Here is a 16,517-nt window from a genome sequence, read left to right as displayed (position 1 = left end):
CTTGCCAACTGGGAAACCTTCAAGGAACAGCTTCTGAAGACCTTCACAAACGTCGTGCGAAAGGAGAGAGCCCAGCAGCTGCTACAGTCTCGCATACAACACCCAAACGAGACCGTTGCAGTGTATACTGAGGAGATGAAGCGTCTCTTCCGGCGTGCCGACATGAACATGAAGGAAGAAGAGAAGGTGAAGTTGCTTATGCGAGGAGTTAAAGAGCAACTCTTTGCCGGCCTCGTCCGCAACCCACCGAAAACCGTCACGGAATTCGTAGAAGAGGCATCCACAATGGAAAAAACCCTTGACGCCCGAGCCCGCCAATATGACCGCCAGCAGCGCGTCTTCTCAGCAAACTGCCTGGACACCGTTAACGACGATAACTTGCGGGAGGTTATCCGTCAAGTTGTGCGAGAAGAGCTCCAACGATTGCTGCGAACGGGAACGCAGCCGCAACTTTCATCGCTCACTGACGTCATCCGGGATGAGGTTCAACAGGCCTTGGGTGTGACGCCGACACCCACGCAGCCACTGCAGCCCCCAGCCATGACTTACGCCGCAGCAGTGCGCCGTCGTGCACCTCGACGACGGCACCTAAGCCCCTATCGCCATTAGCCAGCTGCGCTGGTGCGCCACCCTCTCGCCCCAACTCGCCCGTCCTACGAGCGTCGCACACGGCCTAGGAAATGCGACGAGGGGAGAACACCCGACCAGCGCCGCCAACTATGCTTCCACTGCAGAGAAGCCGGTGACATTCTCCGGTACTGCCCATACAGGAGAATGGGCATCCGATGATTTTCTTGCGACGCCTCACTACCCCGACCTGGCCTGCGACCAGCCGCAATCGAAGAGTTCTTGCGTCGGGAAGAATACTCATCGCTGAGCCGCCTATCTCGTTCTCCGTCGCCATCGTCATCGCGCTATGTATCTCCTAGCCGAAGCTACGCAGTGCGTGGACGCTCCCCCAGCCCTCGAAGGTTCAATTGAATAAAGCAGCCTCTGGAGGTGAGGTTGCTTCTGAGCGCAAGAACTAAGTTCCTGCATCGACGAAAACACAAGACTATGCCTAAACTACGACGAGAGCTACGACGACCCAGTACTACGACGACCCCTACGACGACGAAGACAACTACAACGACGAAGACAACTACAACGACGAAGACAACTACAACGACGAAGACAACTACAACGACGAAGACAACTACAACGACGAAGACAACTACAACGACGAAGACAACTACAACGACGAAGACAACTACAACGACGAAGACAACTACAACGACGAAGACAACAACAACGACGAAGACAACAACAACGACGACGACGACAACGACGACTACAACGACGACGACTACAACGACGACGACTACAACGACGACGACTACAACGACGACGACTACAACGACGACGACTACAACGACGACGACTACAACGACGACGACAACAACGACGACGACAACAACGACGACGACGACAACGACGACGACGACAACAACGACGACGACAACAACGACGACGACGACAACAACGACGACGACAACAACGACGACGACGACAACGACGACGACAACTACGACGACACGGCTAGGCTTGAAGCTTTTACTGCTGCCCTTAAACCTTATTATGAACGCTAAAGGACTCGAAGTTTTTATTCTCCGTGTTTATTTTCATTTTAAAGCATCGAGACGATGCTTCTTTGGAAGGGGGGTAATGCCACGTATCATTGTAGTGTTTGTTCGTTCATGCTCAAGGCTGCATGAAAGGGTCGTTATCACTTTTGTTCGTGACGCGAGAAGCGACCAGACTAATCTCGATTGATCGCAGCCATGAAAGGCTGCATCTAGGTTTTTCCAGATTACTGTAGATGATCTTGACCTATTATCTGGAAGTTTCCTTGCCGGCTTTAAATTGAGCGTTTCCGCGAGCGGCTGTCATTCGTAGTTCGACGACCGACGAGCACGTTTGTTGCTTACGCCACCGCCGAGTGATGCAGTTATTTTGCGGGCGCAAGTCAGCCCAAATAAAGAGCTTCGTTTCCAAGACTGGCTGGTGTCTTCCTGACCTTTGGACTGCCGTCACTACAACGTGACAATATTGAATATTAGGACGTTTGTAGTTATCAAACAACTTAATTTTTCTATTATTTTTTGACCAAAAGTTGCAGTTCCGCAACAAGTAGCTCACCGCCCCATGATGCTTTGAGCGCCCATAGTGGCTGAAGTACAACCTCTGTAGCTGAAGTGGTCTCGAGGGGTCGCCATGCAAACTCCCATAGACGGGCTGCCAGCTTTCCCTCTAGGTAATAGTAAGAAACTCTATGGCAAAAGGCGACACCGGCGGCAGAATACCACCCCAGGTCTCTTCGATTTGGCTTGCACTGGCTGTGCTAGTTCTGCAGCGGTGCCAAGCGGTCACGTGAGCGTGCAGCGCCAGTTCAACAAGTGCACTGCACTTGTTGCGCGCTAGTGTACGGGCTGTATTTGCACTTAGTGCAGATACAGCCTGTACACTAGCGCGCACCGGCCACTGGCAAAACGAAGGCGCAAGTGCAGCCGCGCCATGCTGCACTACTTCCAGCACTACCTTCAGACCGAGTGCAAGGCGGCGAAGAACTCGTGCAGAACCAGGCCTGCACCTTGACAAAACGAGGAGAAAAGTGCAGCGGGCGCGCGCGGCACCGGAAAAACGAGGACGACGGTGCTGCACCCCTTGAACTGGTGCATCTGGTGCTGCCAAATCGAAGAGACCTACCTTCATGCGTGAGCTGAAGGGGGAGAGGGCACGTGAGCGGCGCCTCTCCTGGAGGGAGAGGTCCCGGGAAGCGAGTCGCAAACTCGACTCGCCTGTGCGGACACAGGCTAGCTCGGCGCCTGTCGCGAGTCCGGTCGCCTTCGCGACTCGCCAGTGCGAACGCGCTTTTACATCGCTGCGCTTGCTTAGCCAAGTTTCTCTACATTTCTTGAACGTTTATTCTTACTCGTATGCGTCGCGTACTTTTGTCAGCACCGAGAACAAATGCCGGGAAAGGCATGTTTGAAGACTACGACGCGTCGTGCGCGTGGGAAGAGAAAGCACCGTACACTCAATCGAAAGTCGCGTGGTACAGGTGGTACAGCCGTCTACACGTCTGTCTACAGAGCGCTCGAACGGCTCATCGGGTAGTACACTCATTTGCGAGCGGCCTCGGAGCCTGATCTCATCGTGCATGCACAGAATTCCCATGAATTGCGTTTAACTTCATGTCTTTAAAAGCAGTATCAGTCCCGCCAAGCAGTGCCACCAATACACAAAAGAGCGCGGCGTCCGAGCGCTCTAGGCAGGTATGTGGACGACTGTACGACGCCGAGACGTTCGACCGTGCCGCATGAGGGTCGTTCGCTGCGTCAGATAGCGTTGCTTGCCCCATTTCGGCATGATACAAATTTTATGGGAGCACTTTGTGTACAATGTGCAGAATGCCCGATGTTCTGAACTCTCTCTCGAGCAGGGGAATTATGGGGCGGAGTGTAAATTTCTAGGATGGCGGGGGTGTTGAGGGTAGAGGAGAAGTGGCAGACTTCTTATCTTTTTATTTCGCGGTTTCTTCCACACGCCTGCTATGGACGATGTGTCCCTTCTTCCAGCGAACGAAATTTCTCATGTGGGTAAAAAAAAAAAATTCCAACAGGGCAGAAAGCTGAGCTAGTTGGTATACATTCATTGTGAAAAATCCAGGCGCTAACAAACAACGACACAGAGGGGACACAGCGCCTGGATTTTTCACAATGAAAAAAAAAAATTCGTTACGAATTAAGGGGGCGCCTTCCGAAAAAAAATAGCTAATTATTACGCTTCTCGAGAGGTAATGCGATTCTTGGGCGCAGCTGCTGCGTTACTCGAACCGTAGGCGACCTCATACGGAACACGCATGCCGTACGGAGGCGGCTCTGGGTTTCGACTAGGCGGCAGCGTGTATACCCACCTCTGTGGCTCAGTGGTGAGGGCGTTCGGCTACTGAGCCGGAGTACCCGGGTTCGAACATGACCGCGGCGGTTGCGTTTCGATGGAGGCGAAACGCAAAAGGCGCCCGTGTGCTGTGCGATCTCAGTGCGCACTGAAGATACCCAGGTGGCCGAACGTACTACGGAGCCCACCACTACAGCACCACTCTTTCCTCTTTCACTCCCACCTTCCTCTCTTACTGCGCGGTTGAGGTGTCTGCCGAGAAGTGGGACAACTACTGCGCCATTTCCTTTCCTGATAACTAATTTTTCTTCTTTTTTTCTTTGGTGGAGGGGGGGGGGGGGGGGGGCAGCGTTCCTCCGTCAAGTCGCCTCGGGCGAGCGACCAGCGCGCTCTTCCACTCTTCACGTTGCCGCCGTTCTCTCCTCAGATCATAGCGGCACTATCTGGCATGCATACCTTATCGGGGACGTCATCAGAAATAAGACGACGCGCGCTACTCATCTCTATCATAGTCCTTCAATGTTATTATGCTACTGTTTACACTGCTGCGGTTCCCTCCTCAGTTTTCCTCCGCGCGCTCTTCGCTATCGCTATCTTTCGTTGTCCGCTGCACTGTGTGTTCACTCTTGCTACGATGGACTCGTTCGCCTATTTCCGACCTATTTCCAGAGGCCGACGCCGCGGTACGTCGCTCAACGCAGAAACGGACGCCTAAAGGCCTGGATACATGCGACGTTTTTTTTTTTTTCGGCGAAGTTCGCGCAGCGAAAAACGTCGCAGCGTATCCCTCAACGCGAAAGCAAATGTGATCAACAAGTGGCAAATACCACCGAGGGAGGAGGTCTGCGAGAGCTGCTGGAGGCACTTTATTTGTGAATGCCGACTACGGCCAACCGGCAGCTGTTTTTTTTTTTTCCAGCTCCTTTCCCGTTTCACCTAGCGACACTTCGTGGCTGTGGTGTACGCAAGCCAGACCACCAGCTGGACGAAGTTGACGCCAGCCAGACACATCAGCAGCATTGCGTACGACCCGCTGTAGTCACGCATGAACCCTGAAAGAGAACGACATAAAACGTGAATTAATACGGGCACTTTACATGGGCGTTTCATTACCGTTGGCCACAAGAGCGAAGTTAGGTTTCAGCTCCAAGCCCTATCACAAAGGTGGACGGAGCTCATTTCTGCGTTGTATTTCATATATCTATGCACCGCCACTCGTCAGATGCGTTACTTGCCGGGAGATAAAGGTCTTAAAAGCTCACCACTACCTTTTGTGTATCAAGTCCGCCTTTCTTGGACATTACTTACAATTGTGCGGCAACCGTGGAATTGCGCTGAAAAAGAAAATTGTGGCAGGTTGTCTGGAATCGAACCCCAGTCGCATTGCGAGTCGGAGGTCAGCGACGCTACCAACAGGCCAAGCGGGTACGTTTGTTCAGCTTGGTTGCATCGGGGCTTTACATGTGTGTGGGGGCGGGGGAGAGGAGCCGCTGCCGGGACCAACTAACGCTATCTCGAAGGCGTTGTGTCCCCCAAATTTTTGAAATTTGCCCTGCACTCGCACCGAGTAATGACTGCCATACCATATAAAACCAAGGGGGTGCGATTTTTGCAATAAATAGCAGAAAATAAAAAAGAAGTCTCCAGGGGGGGAGTTGAGTTTCCCCTTCACGTGGCGATGTGAGGAAACATTTGATGATGAAATCAGGTTCCTTGATGGATTGATGGTTCGGACTCGCAAACAGTCACATTACTCGATGGCGGGAAAAGAAGGTTAACTATTTACTTACACATAAATAAACAAGAAGAAATGAGCAAAGAGAAAACTATTTACACCATGACTGAACCGTTGATTAGACGAAATCAGCCCCCGCTTAACCGAGGGAGCTCAGATTTAAGCACTCTGTCTCCGCCCTCGGCGGCGACAGCAACCAATCATAAATTAGGCGACACTTCTCACCAGTCGATGGTTAGGGAAAGGAAAATCAAGTTTCCGTCAGCTTATCAAAGACTGGGGAAAGGATATCGGCTGACCGAATACTTAGGAAAGAAGGGGTTCCGAGTACACATAAAACAGCACAGAATTCACTACATTCCGAACCTCTGCCGTCTTCTACGTTTCCTTTCCGCACACGTGCATACGGGGCACACGTATGCCCCGGGAACAATCACTCCAGGTTCTTTATACAAAAAGAAGAAAGCTGTCGCTGAGCGGTCAAGCGGCCAGTGGCGACGACAGCTCTTCTGAGTACTCAAAGCTCATAGACCCATTGGAGCCGCATCGCGTACCGATCGGCCACCGTACACCTGCGTCCTCACAGTAAGCTATGTACAGGGTCCGTCAAAAGTTCCAAGGCCACAGGGTTTGCTTTTGAGCAGCATAGTCGGGCTGTTGAGATACCCTCGAAGCTCAAAATATCTGTAGAGAATAGAAGAAGGATCGTTCTACCATCTGAGAACCTCGATAGCTCTATCGGAATCTTAAGTGCCAGGATATACCGATGAAAAGCGGACCATGTGGCCTGGGAACTTTTGACGGACCCTGTACTTACATGAGCAGAGCAAATGACTGACACTCAGGGAAGCGAGGTTGAAAAAAAAAAAAAAATTGGCAGAGGCTTAGCTTGGTTAAGCCCGGAAGGTTGCGAAAGCAAATTACGAGGAACTTTAGCGACTAAAGTAGTGAAAAGCGAAAGCCTGAGTGCTGCACGGAACGCCGGAATTAGCTGAAAGTGCTATTGAGGTGTCCACTAAACCACAGAGTTCGTAAGGCGCCTTTCTTTTCCTCCAAATCAACGCAGTCTACAACGCTTTCTATGTCAGAGCGCATCAATGAACGCCGGAATTAGCTTAAAGTGTTATTGAGGTGTCCACTAAACCACAGAGTTGGTATGACGCCTTTCCTTTCCTCGAAATGAACGCAGTCCCCTCTCTTACTGCCTGGGATCTGCGGCGCTCCGTGGCTACCGCTGGGACCGCGCCGACGAACCGACTTGGTAGCTCAGATTTCACCTCGGTATGACGTCACAGACGCAAGCGCCTCCACGCGTCATCAAACTGGAGGCCGTCTAAAGGTCAAACGTGACTACTGCCGGGACCACGCTGAAGGCTCAAAACCTAGGGTAGTATTGCGTTCGCAATAAAAACATCCACTGGCCGCAAACACGACAGCAAGCATTCAAACACTGAACACTGCACAAAGCTGCGCGCTAGAAAGTATATATGGTAGGGAAGCAAGACGGGGACAGAACGAGCGCTCTGGCCACTGTGCCGCCGGCAACTGTAGAGCAGCCATCGAGCCTCCGTCGTGCATTCGCGGTTCCACGAATTTCGTAACCCTTCGACCAGGGACAGGTGCACATGTCAAAGTACTCTCTGTTCTGGAGGCTGGATGTTGCATTGGAAAGTTCAGCGAACTTCACAGGGGGGATCTGCGGATATATTGATTGTTATGATGCAATCTTGAAAAAATGTCGCGCGCTAAAAGGACGAATACAGGAAAACAAACACAACAGGACAGAGGCGCAACTTGCAACTAAAATGACGGAATAGGAATCCAGGCGCTCTTTTATAGCTGCTTATGATATGCGAAAAATTGCGCTCATAAAAAGCTTCCCGTTCAAAAATGCGTTTGTCTAGGATTTCTGGCTACGTGTGCATTTATGAGAACATAAAAAAATATGGCAAAATTTTAATCTTCCAGCGCTTTTGTGTGGCATATGTACACTTTTTCGCCTTGTCTCGTGGCTTCGCTACGGTGAATCCGGGACACTAAGCGCCGGCTTGCATAAGGACTGAATTTGTACGCTGTCCGCAGGGCTCTGAGCTGAAGTCCGCGCTATATTGCCCAGAGTCCACTTTCCACCGGTGTACATGTTCCGCTGTTCGCGCTATGCAACTGGCCAGAATTAACATGCACCCCATCCAATTATACGGTGCCAGCTCAAGTCCTAAGCATCGCATAACTACCATGTGGAATATTTTCGTAAAATTGCACTCGCGAGCTGATGTTTAAACCTTAAACAGAGCACAACCACCTGTTCATGGCTGCATGCTTAGGCCACCGAGAACTCGTTAGTGGGGCTAGTTGGCTTCGGTTCATTTTGATTTGTAAGGCGCAAAAACAGGACAGAACACTATGGTAGACAACAGGACCAAAACCGAAAAGCTTGTGGGAAAAGCAACCCCTTCTCCAATGCGAGTAACTCGTCGAAGCAGCCGAACCTTAGTTGAGCCGCAGCGCCGACGGTAATTGCGTTTTCAATATTCTAAAATCTGACATGGATGCCACTTACGCTGGCGGCTGGCCTACCCGCCTCTCAATAAACAAGGAGACTACAACGGTAATAGTTAAAACGTTAACTATTCAGTATTAGTTAACGATCCTGCTAGTTAGCACGTCTCAGCTGTATTCCAATGCGCTACGCCACTGACAATACTATGGCGAAAAAAGCGTTCTTCTAAGTGAAAAAAAAAAAAACCTGTTTTTAGAAATTTGAGCGAAATCTTGGGGAAGCGTCCGGCATGCAGGACTTCTGCTACCCAAATCATGCACACGTGTTGCACGCGTATCGGATACGACAGGCGGAACAGCTAACGGTCCTGCCATGCATGCCAGTCAGGGACGCACCAATGACCGGCGTCCTCAGGAACAGTGTCACGCTGCAGGCCGCGTTCATGATGGAGAGGGCAGCGGGCATTTCGGTCAGCGAACAGCGGTCGGAAAGGAGCACCGGGAAGAGGAAGCAGCGAGCTCCGCGTCCGACGCCGCCAAAGAAGGAGCAGACGGCCAGCACCGGGAAGGTGCTCCACACGCTTGCGGACAGCAGGGCGGCTGCCTGGACAACGCAGCTGAGCAGCATCACCGAGTACCTGCGAGCACGAGCCCCGTGCGCATTGAGACGCCGTGGTGCGCTCCCATCGCGAAAACGGTGGTAGAAATTGTCTCGTGGCGAGCCTCGATGTGGAACAGTGACAGAAATGTCGGCGGCCCCTCTCTCGACAGTGTACCGTGTGTTTGAAATGATTCAATACAGGGTTTTCTTTGAAAAGCCGCGAGAGATACGGCAGTGCGATTTGTGCAGGTGGATACTGCAGCATGGCGGATTGGTCAAAAGTCTTAAGGCAGCGGATCATTCAAAACACAAGTTAAGCAGAAGCCTTCTGATGGAATTTCAAGGTCATTTGGTCTTTGAAGGGAAGCTGAAACGGTTTTTTGACAATTCAAGGTTATTCAAGAATTCGAATCTATCAAGCTTCTAGATAAAGCATGAAAAGTATTTTTGCACTAGCATTTAAAATGATGTCATAATCAGCGATTAAAACCACGACGATGTTTGGCTTCTTCTCACTACGTTGGAGGAGTGCGGCGAAACTTGGCAGTGACGTCATTGTTGCCGAAATTTCAGATGTCCGCTGCTTACGCCTGCATGCTGCTGTGTGTCGTCAGATGGCGCGAAACAATGCATCGTGAGCTTCACCTTCCATGTCATCGGTTTTCTTTAATGGAATAACCGTTTCTTCGCTGGAAATGTAGGGCCGTCATACGTGACGTCATTATCGGGCCCTCTGCCCGTCGCTGTGCACTTCAGAGCAGCCTGAACGCCGATGACGACTTTATTCGGCGATTACGCCACCATTTTAAATGCTAGAGCAAAACGATTTCGCAGACATTACGTGCCCGTTTCGCACATTCGGCGACCTAAGCTCATCGAATTCTAAAACCGCTTCAGCAGCCCTTTAATAGTGCCGTAATGGCTTTGTTATGTGGCTGAAGCGAAAAGCCTTTGGCCTTAAGACTTTTGACCAAGACTGTACTTAATAGAGGTCTGTAATTAAACGATCAAATAGATAAATTTAACTGAACTTTTTATTTTTGATTTTAGCGGGAACATTCTATTGCCATACTGAAAAGCCGTCGATATCGAAGGTGAGCCCAGTTTTTAAATGTTCTTAATCGGCGATGTGATTCGAAACATCGAAAGACAAAAATACGCATTCCAAAGCTCGCTGAGTTGGCTCTCCTGCGCTGCAGATCTATGAAATGGCGTCGCTCGCATTTCTAACGCAGCAAATACAGACGCCGTTTCTGTATTTCATGATGTAGGAGCATGCAGTTGAAATGATTTCCATGGCAATACTGCGCGCAGCAACGCCATTTTATAAATCTGCAATGCGGAAAAGCCAACTAAACTAGTTTTCAAAAGCCTATTCGATATTTTGAACCATATTGCCGATAAAGCAATTTTAAAAACTGGGCTCACCGGCGATGTTGCCTGCCTTGAATTTCGCAATTTAACCTTGTCCATTATATATAAAAGTTGATTAGTTAAAGTTAGTTAATTAATAGTTTAATTAAAGAGCTTTATCAGGCAAATAATATCCGCTATGCCGTAGAATCCACCTGCGCAAGCCGCAGTAGCTATCTCTCATGGCTTTAAAAAAAAAATCTATATTGAATAATTTGAAACACCTGGTATCAAGCACTGCCGAGGCGCCGTAAAGCCTCGGCATCATTTTCAGTACATCGAGACGATGTGCTAGAATTTAGATTCGTATCCTCCTCCTCTCTCTCTCTTTTGCTGTGAAGTGCTACTCTGGAACGCGCTACTGCACAGTAAAGACGGTAGTTGTGAGTCAGGCGTACCCGTTCACCTAACTACATTAATGCACTGCAGTGAAGCCAACCACTCAGAGGACATGTAGGTTATGTGGCGAAGCTTTTACTGCAGGCGTACAAAACTCTTAAAAACAATGCTTAAACCCTACCAGGTTGCCTGTGACTCCGTTGAAACCTTCGGGACTTCGGAAGCGCTGCTCGCCAACTTCTGACCGAATGCAGTCTCCTTAGGCTTCCATTTGCCCTTTTTTTCAGCTGTCACATATTTCTCAATGTGCAGAATGTTATTACTCGCGCAGTGTCCTTTCGACACGCGGGAACGATTTTCTTACAGGAGCCTCGAACTCACGCAAATCGCCACCGAATTTGGCCATTTGCAAGCTGCTGAGAATCAGCGCTTATTCCCGTTTTTCAGCGACATCGCGCACTGCGCAAACAGTGTTGGAAACTCGCAAAGCTTATCGCTGCTAGGCCATTTTGCCGAGAGAAGCCTGAGAACTCGCTCCAAGGGACACCGATGCGCGCGAACGGTACGCCAAGGTATATACCTTGGTTTGAGCGCGGCGCGGTTGCTCTTTGCGGCGCAATTCACGGCTAAAGTGAAAACAAATGAGCGATATAAATTGGGAACTAGCTTCTCGCTGTCCTGAGTTATGCAGTCTTTCCCAGTGAAGCCTCACAACTCCCACAGCCCTTACAATACTGTTGTTATGAGGAACCTAATGCAGTGAAAATATCGTATTTTGAATTGATGGTACTTTACTGGAGTAACCTTTGCGCTATCTTTTTCTGTTCTCGCTGTCTGCCCCAAGAAAAACGAAAGCCCTTCACCGGCTTTTCGTCTCGACGGCCTCCCGTCCTGAGTGTTGCGCCACTGCCAGCACTCACTTGGAGACCCAGCTGCGGTCCACGGCTGGTCCCGTGAGCAGCGTCGCAGTGAGGCAGCCCAAGGAGAACAGCGCGGGCAGCAGAGCAGCCTTTTGGCCCAGCACTCCATTCCCATGGGCGTAATCGACGATCACCAGGCCGAACGTGTAAGAGCAGAAGTTGGCTGCACTTTTGGACAGACACACCATCCAGATGTATCCGGTGGAAACTTCTCGGAGCTTGCGCATGAACCCCAACTTCTGAGGGGGGCCCTTGTTTTGTTCCTCGTCGACGTCCGGGTCCGGTAGGACTTCGATCACGTCCATGAGTTCCTGGATTCTACGAGCTTCCTCGAGATTCTGCATGCGTTTTTTTTGCAGCTTGGAGATGTTGCTTTCAATGCTGCTGCTGCCTTCTGATGTCTCGTCGGACTTTTCGCAGAGCTTGAGCGAAGAAACCTGTTCAGTAAGAGCGTCCTTGTCGGGGAGGGCCGGCTTTGCCGGCTCGTCAGTGTTCCCCAAGCTGTCGCCGACGTTGCTGTTTGGCGTTGGCCTCACGTGGACCATGGCTAAGGAGACTGTGTTCCTGAGCCAAGCACGAACATCTCCCCTGCTGGGTTGCCATGCAGCTACGACCGTGCTGTCTGTGCAGTCGCCTGGGACGTGGTCTCCGCGACCACTGCCGGGCCCCGTCGGTGCACTAGCCCCAACCGTTGTCGTTATTTCCGGGGCCTTAGCCACGCCTTCCTCGGTTTTGTGCTGCCCAAAGGCAGCTGCCTCGCCGGTGGTTTCGTGCTTCCGCGGCCGCTTGAGGAAGATGCATGCGATGAAGAGGTTCAGGGAAAGCCCGCCCAGCAGTAGAAGGCAGCCCGAAAAGCTGTACTTGTCAATGAACAGCTGAACCAGGGACGGGGTCATCATGCCCGACACATCCACCGACCCACTCACGAGCGCCAATGCGGTTGCTCGGTACTTTTCGAAGTGATGGATCATGAGCACGGTTGGGACCATGGATGTTGACGCCACACCCATACCTGCGTGTTGATCGAGAAACCACACTTGAAGCTCGTGAATGCAAGCTGCTCTCTTAACTAATTACTCTAATTTGGCTGCTGATCCCTGTGATGTTCAGAGCTCTTTCAAAACCAAATATTACACTCGTTGATAGGGCAGAACACATTTTTCACTATACTCGTATACAATTCAAAAACGAGGCGGCGAATGCTTATCAAAGGGTGCCTTCAGCCAATGGCGTCGACCTACTGCTATGACGTGGCGGTCAACCCCCTTGCACCTGCCACAGCCGCTAGCAGGTGCACGCTAGCAGTTGCAAGGCCGTTGACTGCGATGTCGTAAAAATAATAATAGGTCGACGTCATTGGTTGGAGGGCTTCCTTTTCTTGAACTGCATCGGCGAGTATAGCGATTTCAACATGCAGTGCCGATGCACCCTTGCTCAAAAACGTTCAAGAAACACGCTAGATACGAGTGCGGACAGGGATGTTTTTCATGTTGCTATTTAACACACTGATAACTGGGCACGACGAATATTGCTAGAATTATAGTTTTTGGCCCAGGGGACAAAATGTTCACAATTTTTTTAGGCGATTCGTATGGTATGTTTTACAACTGCTTCTTCCGAACCCAGGGCAGCTGGATAAGCTTTGATGTTTTTCAGACTAGACATTCCATAATTTGTTCCGCTTTCAATGAAACAAAGTCAAGATGGCGAGGAGGATGATTTTGGGTTGAGGGGGTTTAACGCCCGAAAAGTGACACAGGTTATGTGGAACGCAGTATAGTGAAGGGCTCCGGAAATTTCGACCTCCTGGGATTCTTTAACGTGCACTCACATCGCACAGTACACGGGCCTCTAGAATTTCGCCTCCATCGAAATCCGACCGCCGCGGCCGTGATCGAACCCGCGTCTTTCGGGTCAGCAGCCGAATGCCGTAACCACTGAGCCACCGCGGCGGCGAGGAGGACGATTTTGCCGACATAGGAGAGGCGCAGTAACTGTCCCACTCTGTCGGACTCCACCTCAACCGCGCCCCCAGGAACGATGCCGCGGTGATGTAAGGAGAGGGAAAAGGACAAAGGGGAGGGAAACAGACCACACGTGGCCCTTGCAAGGCGTGCGTGCTGACGCGCACAGTGTCACGACACACCACATGACTACATATTGCAGGCGCCCCTACGGGGAAACGAACTGAGTTGCCAACATCAGCCATTTTGGCACTGCGCAACCCTGCAAGACACACGCAAATGCCATGCTTACGAGCAGCACTTGTGAAAGAAATTCGTCATTTCTTAAAATGAGAATGTGAGATGCTTGTCGACAGTACTGCAAAACGCACACAAGAGTGTGTGTGTCATTTTATTAGGAATTAATATTTTATATGCTTTTTTTTTTTTTCAACAGCAGTTCATGTGGAAGCACCATTTTAAGCCGATTTCACGGACACTGGTGTAAAGCTTATTTTAACTCAGGAATCAAGCTTCAACTGACCGCGGGGAAAGAGCGGAGGGGAAGTTCACAAAGATGTTTCCCATAAAAAAGCTGACACAAGTAACAAGTACAGTCTTTGTCAAAAGTAATTAGGCTGCACGTTTTTCTTCTCAGTCGAATATTGAAGCTGTTATACCAGGCCTCAAGGTCTAAATCTCTGTATGGTAAGAAAAACCCCTGTTCTCACCTTCAAAGAACTTTTTGATCTTTAGGGAAGCCGTGAGGCCTCTGTTATACGAATGAGAAGCAAACAATGGAGCCTGGTTACTTTTGACAAAGACTGTACTTATCCTGTCGTATGTTTCCGCTGATTAAACTGCTTGGTGAAATAGATTCGGCGGGCGCTTTTAATGGGAAATTTTTAGAAGCTCATCGGGAATGAAATCCGGCGTCGGCGTTGTCTAGCAGCAGTGGTCCCAAAAATCTCAGCTGACGTCACCGCGGTATTAAGGAAAAATAAAACTTCCTCCGAAGGTGCGGAGAGTTGAACCCAGTAAATTTATGACTGCGAGGTGAGCAGAGAACCTACAGGCCACAAAACCGCGTTGCTTCTCTGAGAACATAGATGAACCTAGTATCTGAGTTGCCATATGACTGTATGTTGATGAGTAGTGTGTCATTAGAAAAATTAGACAAAAATAAACAATAAATAAAAGTAAAAAACACCGCTTTCGCTTTTAAAGCATGTAAGTAGCCTTAAATGCCTCTCCCCTTAAATTTCTCTACACCATGTGAAATAACCTGTAAACGTAACCCGATGAACCCAAGGACGTTACCAGATGACCATCAGTATTCTTACACTATGCCTGAACACTAGAATGGTGCAAAATGTATGCTCATATTCGGTTCTCATCTGATGTCCAGTTGTGCAACTGGTCACATCACGCAACTACAATTTTCAGGGAATATTTTTTATTCGTGTACCTCGTAGGGCCACTAGTCCCTGCGGGCATTGCACTAGACATGGTCCTTTGGTGTTACTGCGTAGGGGAACAATGTAAAAATGAGATTTTCTAGTGTGGTTACATCAAGATTATCAATGGGAGGCATTGAACATTTGTAAGCGGTGGGTGATAGTGTATAAAACACGGTCGCTTTAAAAATTAAAAATAAAACGCTAGAACTAAAATAACCAAATAGGAATACGAAAGCTCTTTGCTTTCAAATCCACTTACCGTACATCACGCCTAAGAGTACAACCAGCTCGATGATGTCGTGGGTGAAGGAACTGATGACGAGTGAACCCGAGCACAAGAAAGCAGCAACAATCAACAGGCACCGCTCTGAGAACCACTCCAAAGCAACGGCATAGAGAACACCTGCGGAAATAAGAATAGCAGGTAGCAAGTTGTTCATGGAGCAAAATTTCAATTTAATGCGTAATTGGTAATTGGTAACGTTGAAGGCTGCTGAAGGCTGAAGAGTGGGTTTTCTCAGTATGTCTGTTGTCTGTGTGCCTAAAATTTTCAAGACCGGTAATTATACGGTAATAAGCTCGAGCGAAAAATCCTGCGACGGCTGAGGTCTCACAATACTCCTTAATTTGTCGAGAGGTCTGCGCACCGGAGGATGACGCGCCTTTGCAAACGTCCCGCCGAGCTGCGGTATACACCGCGCAAGTGTTCGCTTGTTCCGGGGAGCTCTGGCTTTTCAACACTGAATAAACGGCACAAAGCGAGTTTGTAAAGGTGTCAAATGCTGTCAGTAAAGAAAGGGCTCTTGGCTTGCCTCCCACATTGATGACGACCAGCATGATGGTGAAGGGCCAGGATGCGTCTTTGCGGGCCACGTTGGGATACTGGTCCATGTACCCCGCGTAGAGGACTGCCGAGCACACAACTGGCAGCCAGGTGAAGAAGGAGTAACCAGAACAGGCGGCCGCGGCCAACCAGGAGCGGGCTGTGTCCATTCGGGACTCAGGGGCGGACAGCTGTTTCTCCTCGCTGCTACTCGTACTCGCGGCTAGAGCCTCCATCGAACTACCGGACATTTGAGTGAGGGCGCCGCCAAACAGTCCCCTCCTCATGCCTGTTCCAGGGCAAGAACAGAACGACAGGCCGCGGCTTCAGGCGTGCCCTAACTTGGCGCTGGCCTGGCGCAGCCCTTCGCGAGGCCTAAGTACTGACCACTGGGCCCTGCTGGCACGCACGATCAACTACGACAATGCGCGCGCGGAGCGTCACTAAAAAACCTCAACATTGTTCTTTCATTGGGGGTACCCGCGTCTTCTTGCTGAAAACAGGCGCTAATAAACCGCTAAGTGCTCAGGCTTCCCAAGCAATCCGCCTGCGGCGCAGGACTTGAGGACTAAAGCGGTAAGCACACGACGTGTGCGCTCTCGCGTGAGAACGATGCCCTCCGGCGGTGGCATGCAGGCTGCGAGGCCTTACCTCCATGCGGGCGTTTCAATCTCATTAGCCTTCAGTGCGCTGCGGCCACGACGCCCTCAGCACGGGGCAGGAGACACCGAGCCGCGAGCGCGCCGCGAGGACAGTCGTCGTTTTCGTCCACCACTCCACTATCCTCGTCTACTTCCAAGGAGTTGACTGCACACCATGCCTTGAATATTAGAAGGAAGATAGTA

The 16,517-nt window shown here is 50.3% G+C and overlaps 1 protein-coding gene across 1 annotated transcript; it reads right to left on the bottom strand.

Annotated features, from left to right (window-relative positions):
- Nucleotides 1-4,875: 4,875 nt before the first annotated feature.
- On the bottom strand, nt 4,876-15,959 carry LOC149354206 (uncharacterized). Its single transcript, XM_089575947.1, has 5 exons — nt 15,662-15,959; nt 15,109-15,252; nt 11,447-12,458; nt 8,570-8,811; nt 4,876-4,991 (listed from the first exon to the last, which is right to left on the bottom strand). The coding sequence occupies exons 1-5, from the start codon at nt 15,957-15,959 to the stop codon at nt 4,876-4,878; spliced, it is 1,812 nt and encodes a 603-aa protein (XP_089432073.1).
- Nucleotides 15,960-16,517: the final 558 nt, after the last annotated feature.

The sequence above is a fragment of the Amblyomma mixtum genome, chromosome 3, assembly GCF_055824585.1.
Source record: "Amblyomma mixtum isolate Tamu chromosome 3, ASM5582458v1, whole genome shotgun sequence".
NCBI lineage: Eukaryota > Metazoa > Arthropoda > Arachnida > Ixodida > Ixodidae > Amblyomma > Amblyomma mixtum.
The sequence above is the reverse complement of the archived record's forward strand: the minus strand, read 5'-3'. Positions and strand labels throughout refer to the sequence as shown.

Coding starts and splice junctions, on each gene's coding strand:
- LOC149354206 (XM_089575947.1), bottom strand. CDS start 15,959: ATGAGGAGGGGACTGTTTGGCGGCGCCCTCACTCAAATGTCCGGTAGT. Junction 12,459..15,108: donor ACTCTTAGGCGTGATGTACG/GTAAGTGGATTT, acceptor ATCAACACGCAG/GTATGGGTGTGGCGTCAACA. Junction 4,992..8,569: donor CCTGAGGACGCCGGTCATTG/GTGCGTCCCTGA, acceptor GTTCTCTTTCAG/GGTTCATGCGTGACTACAGC.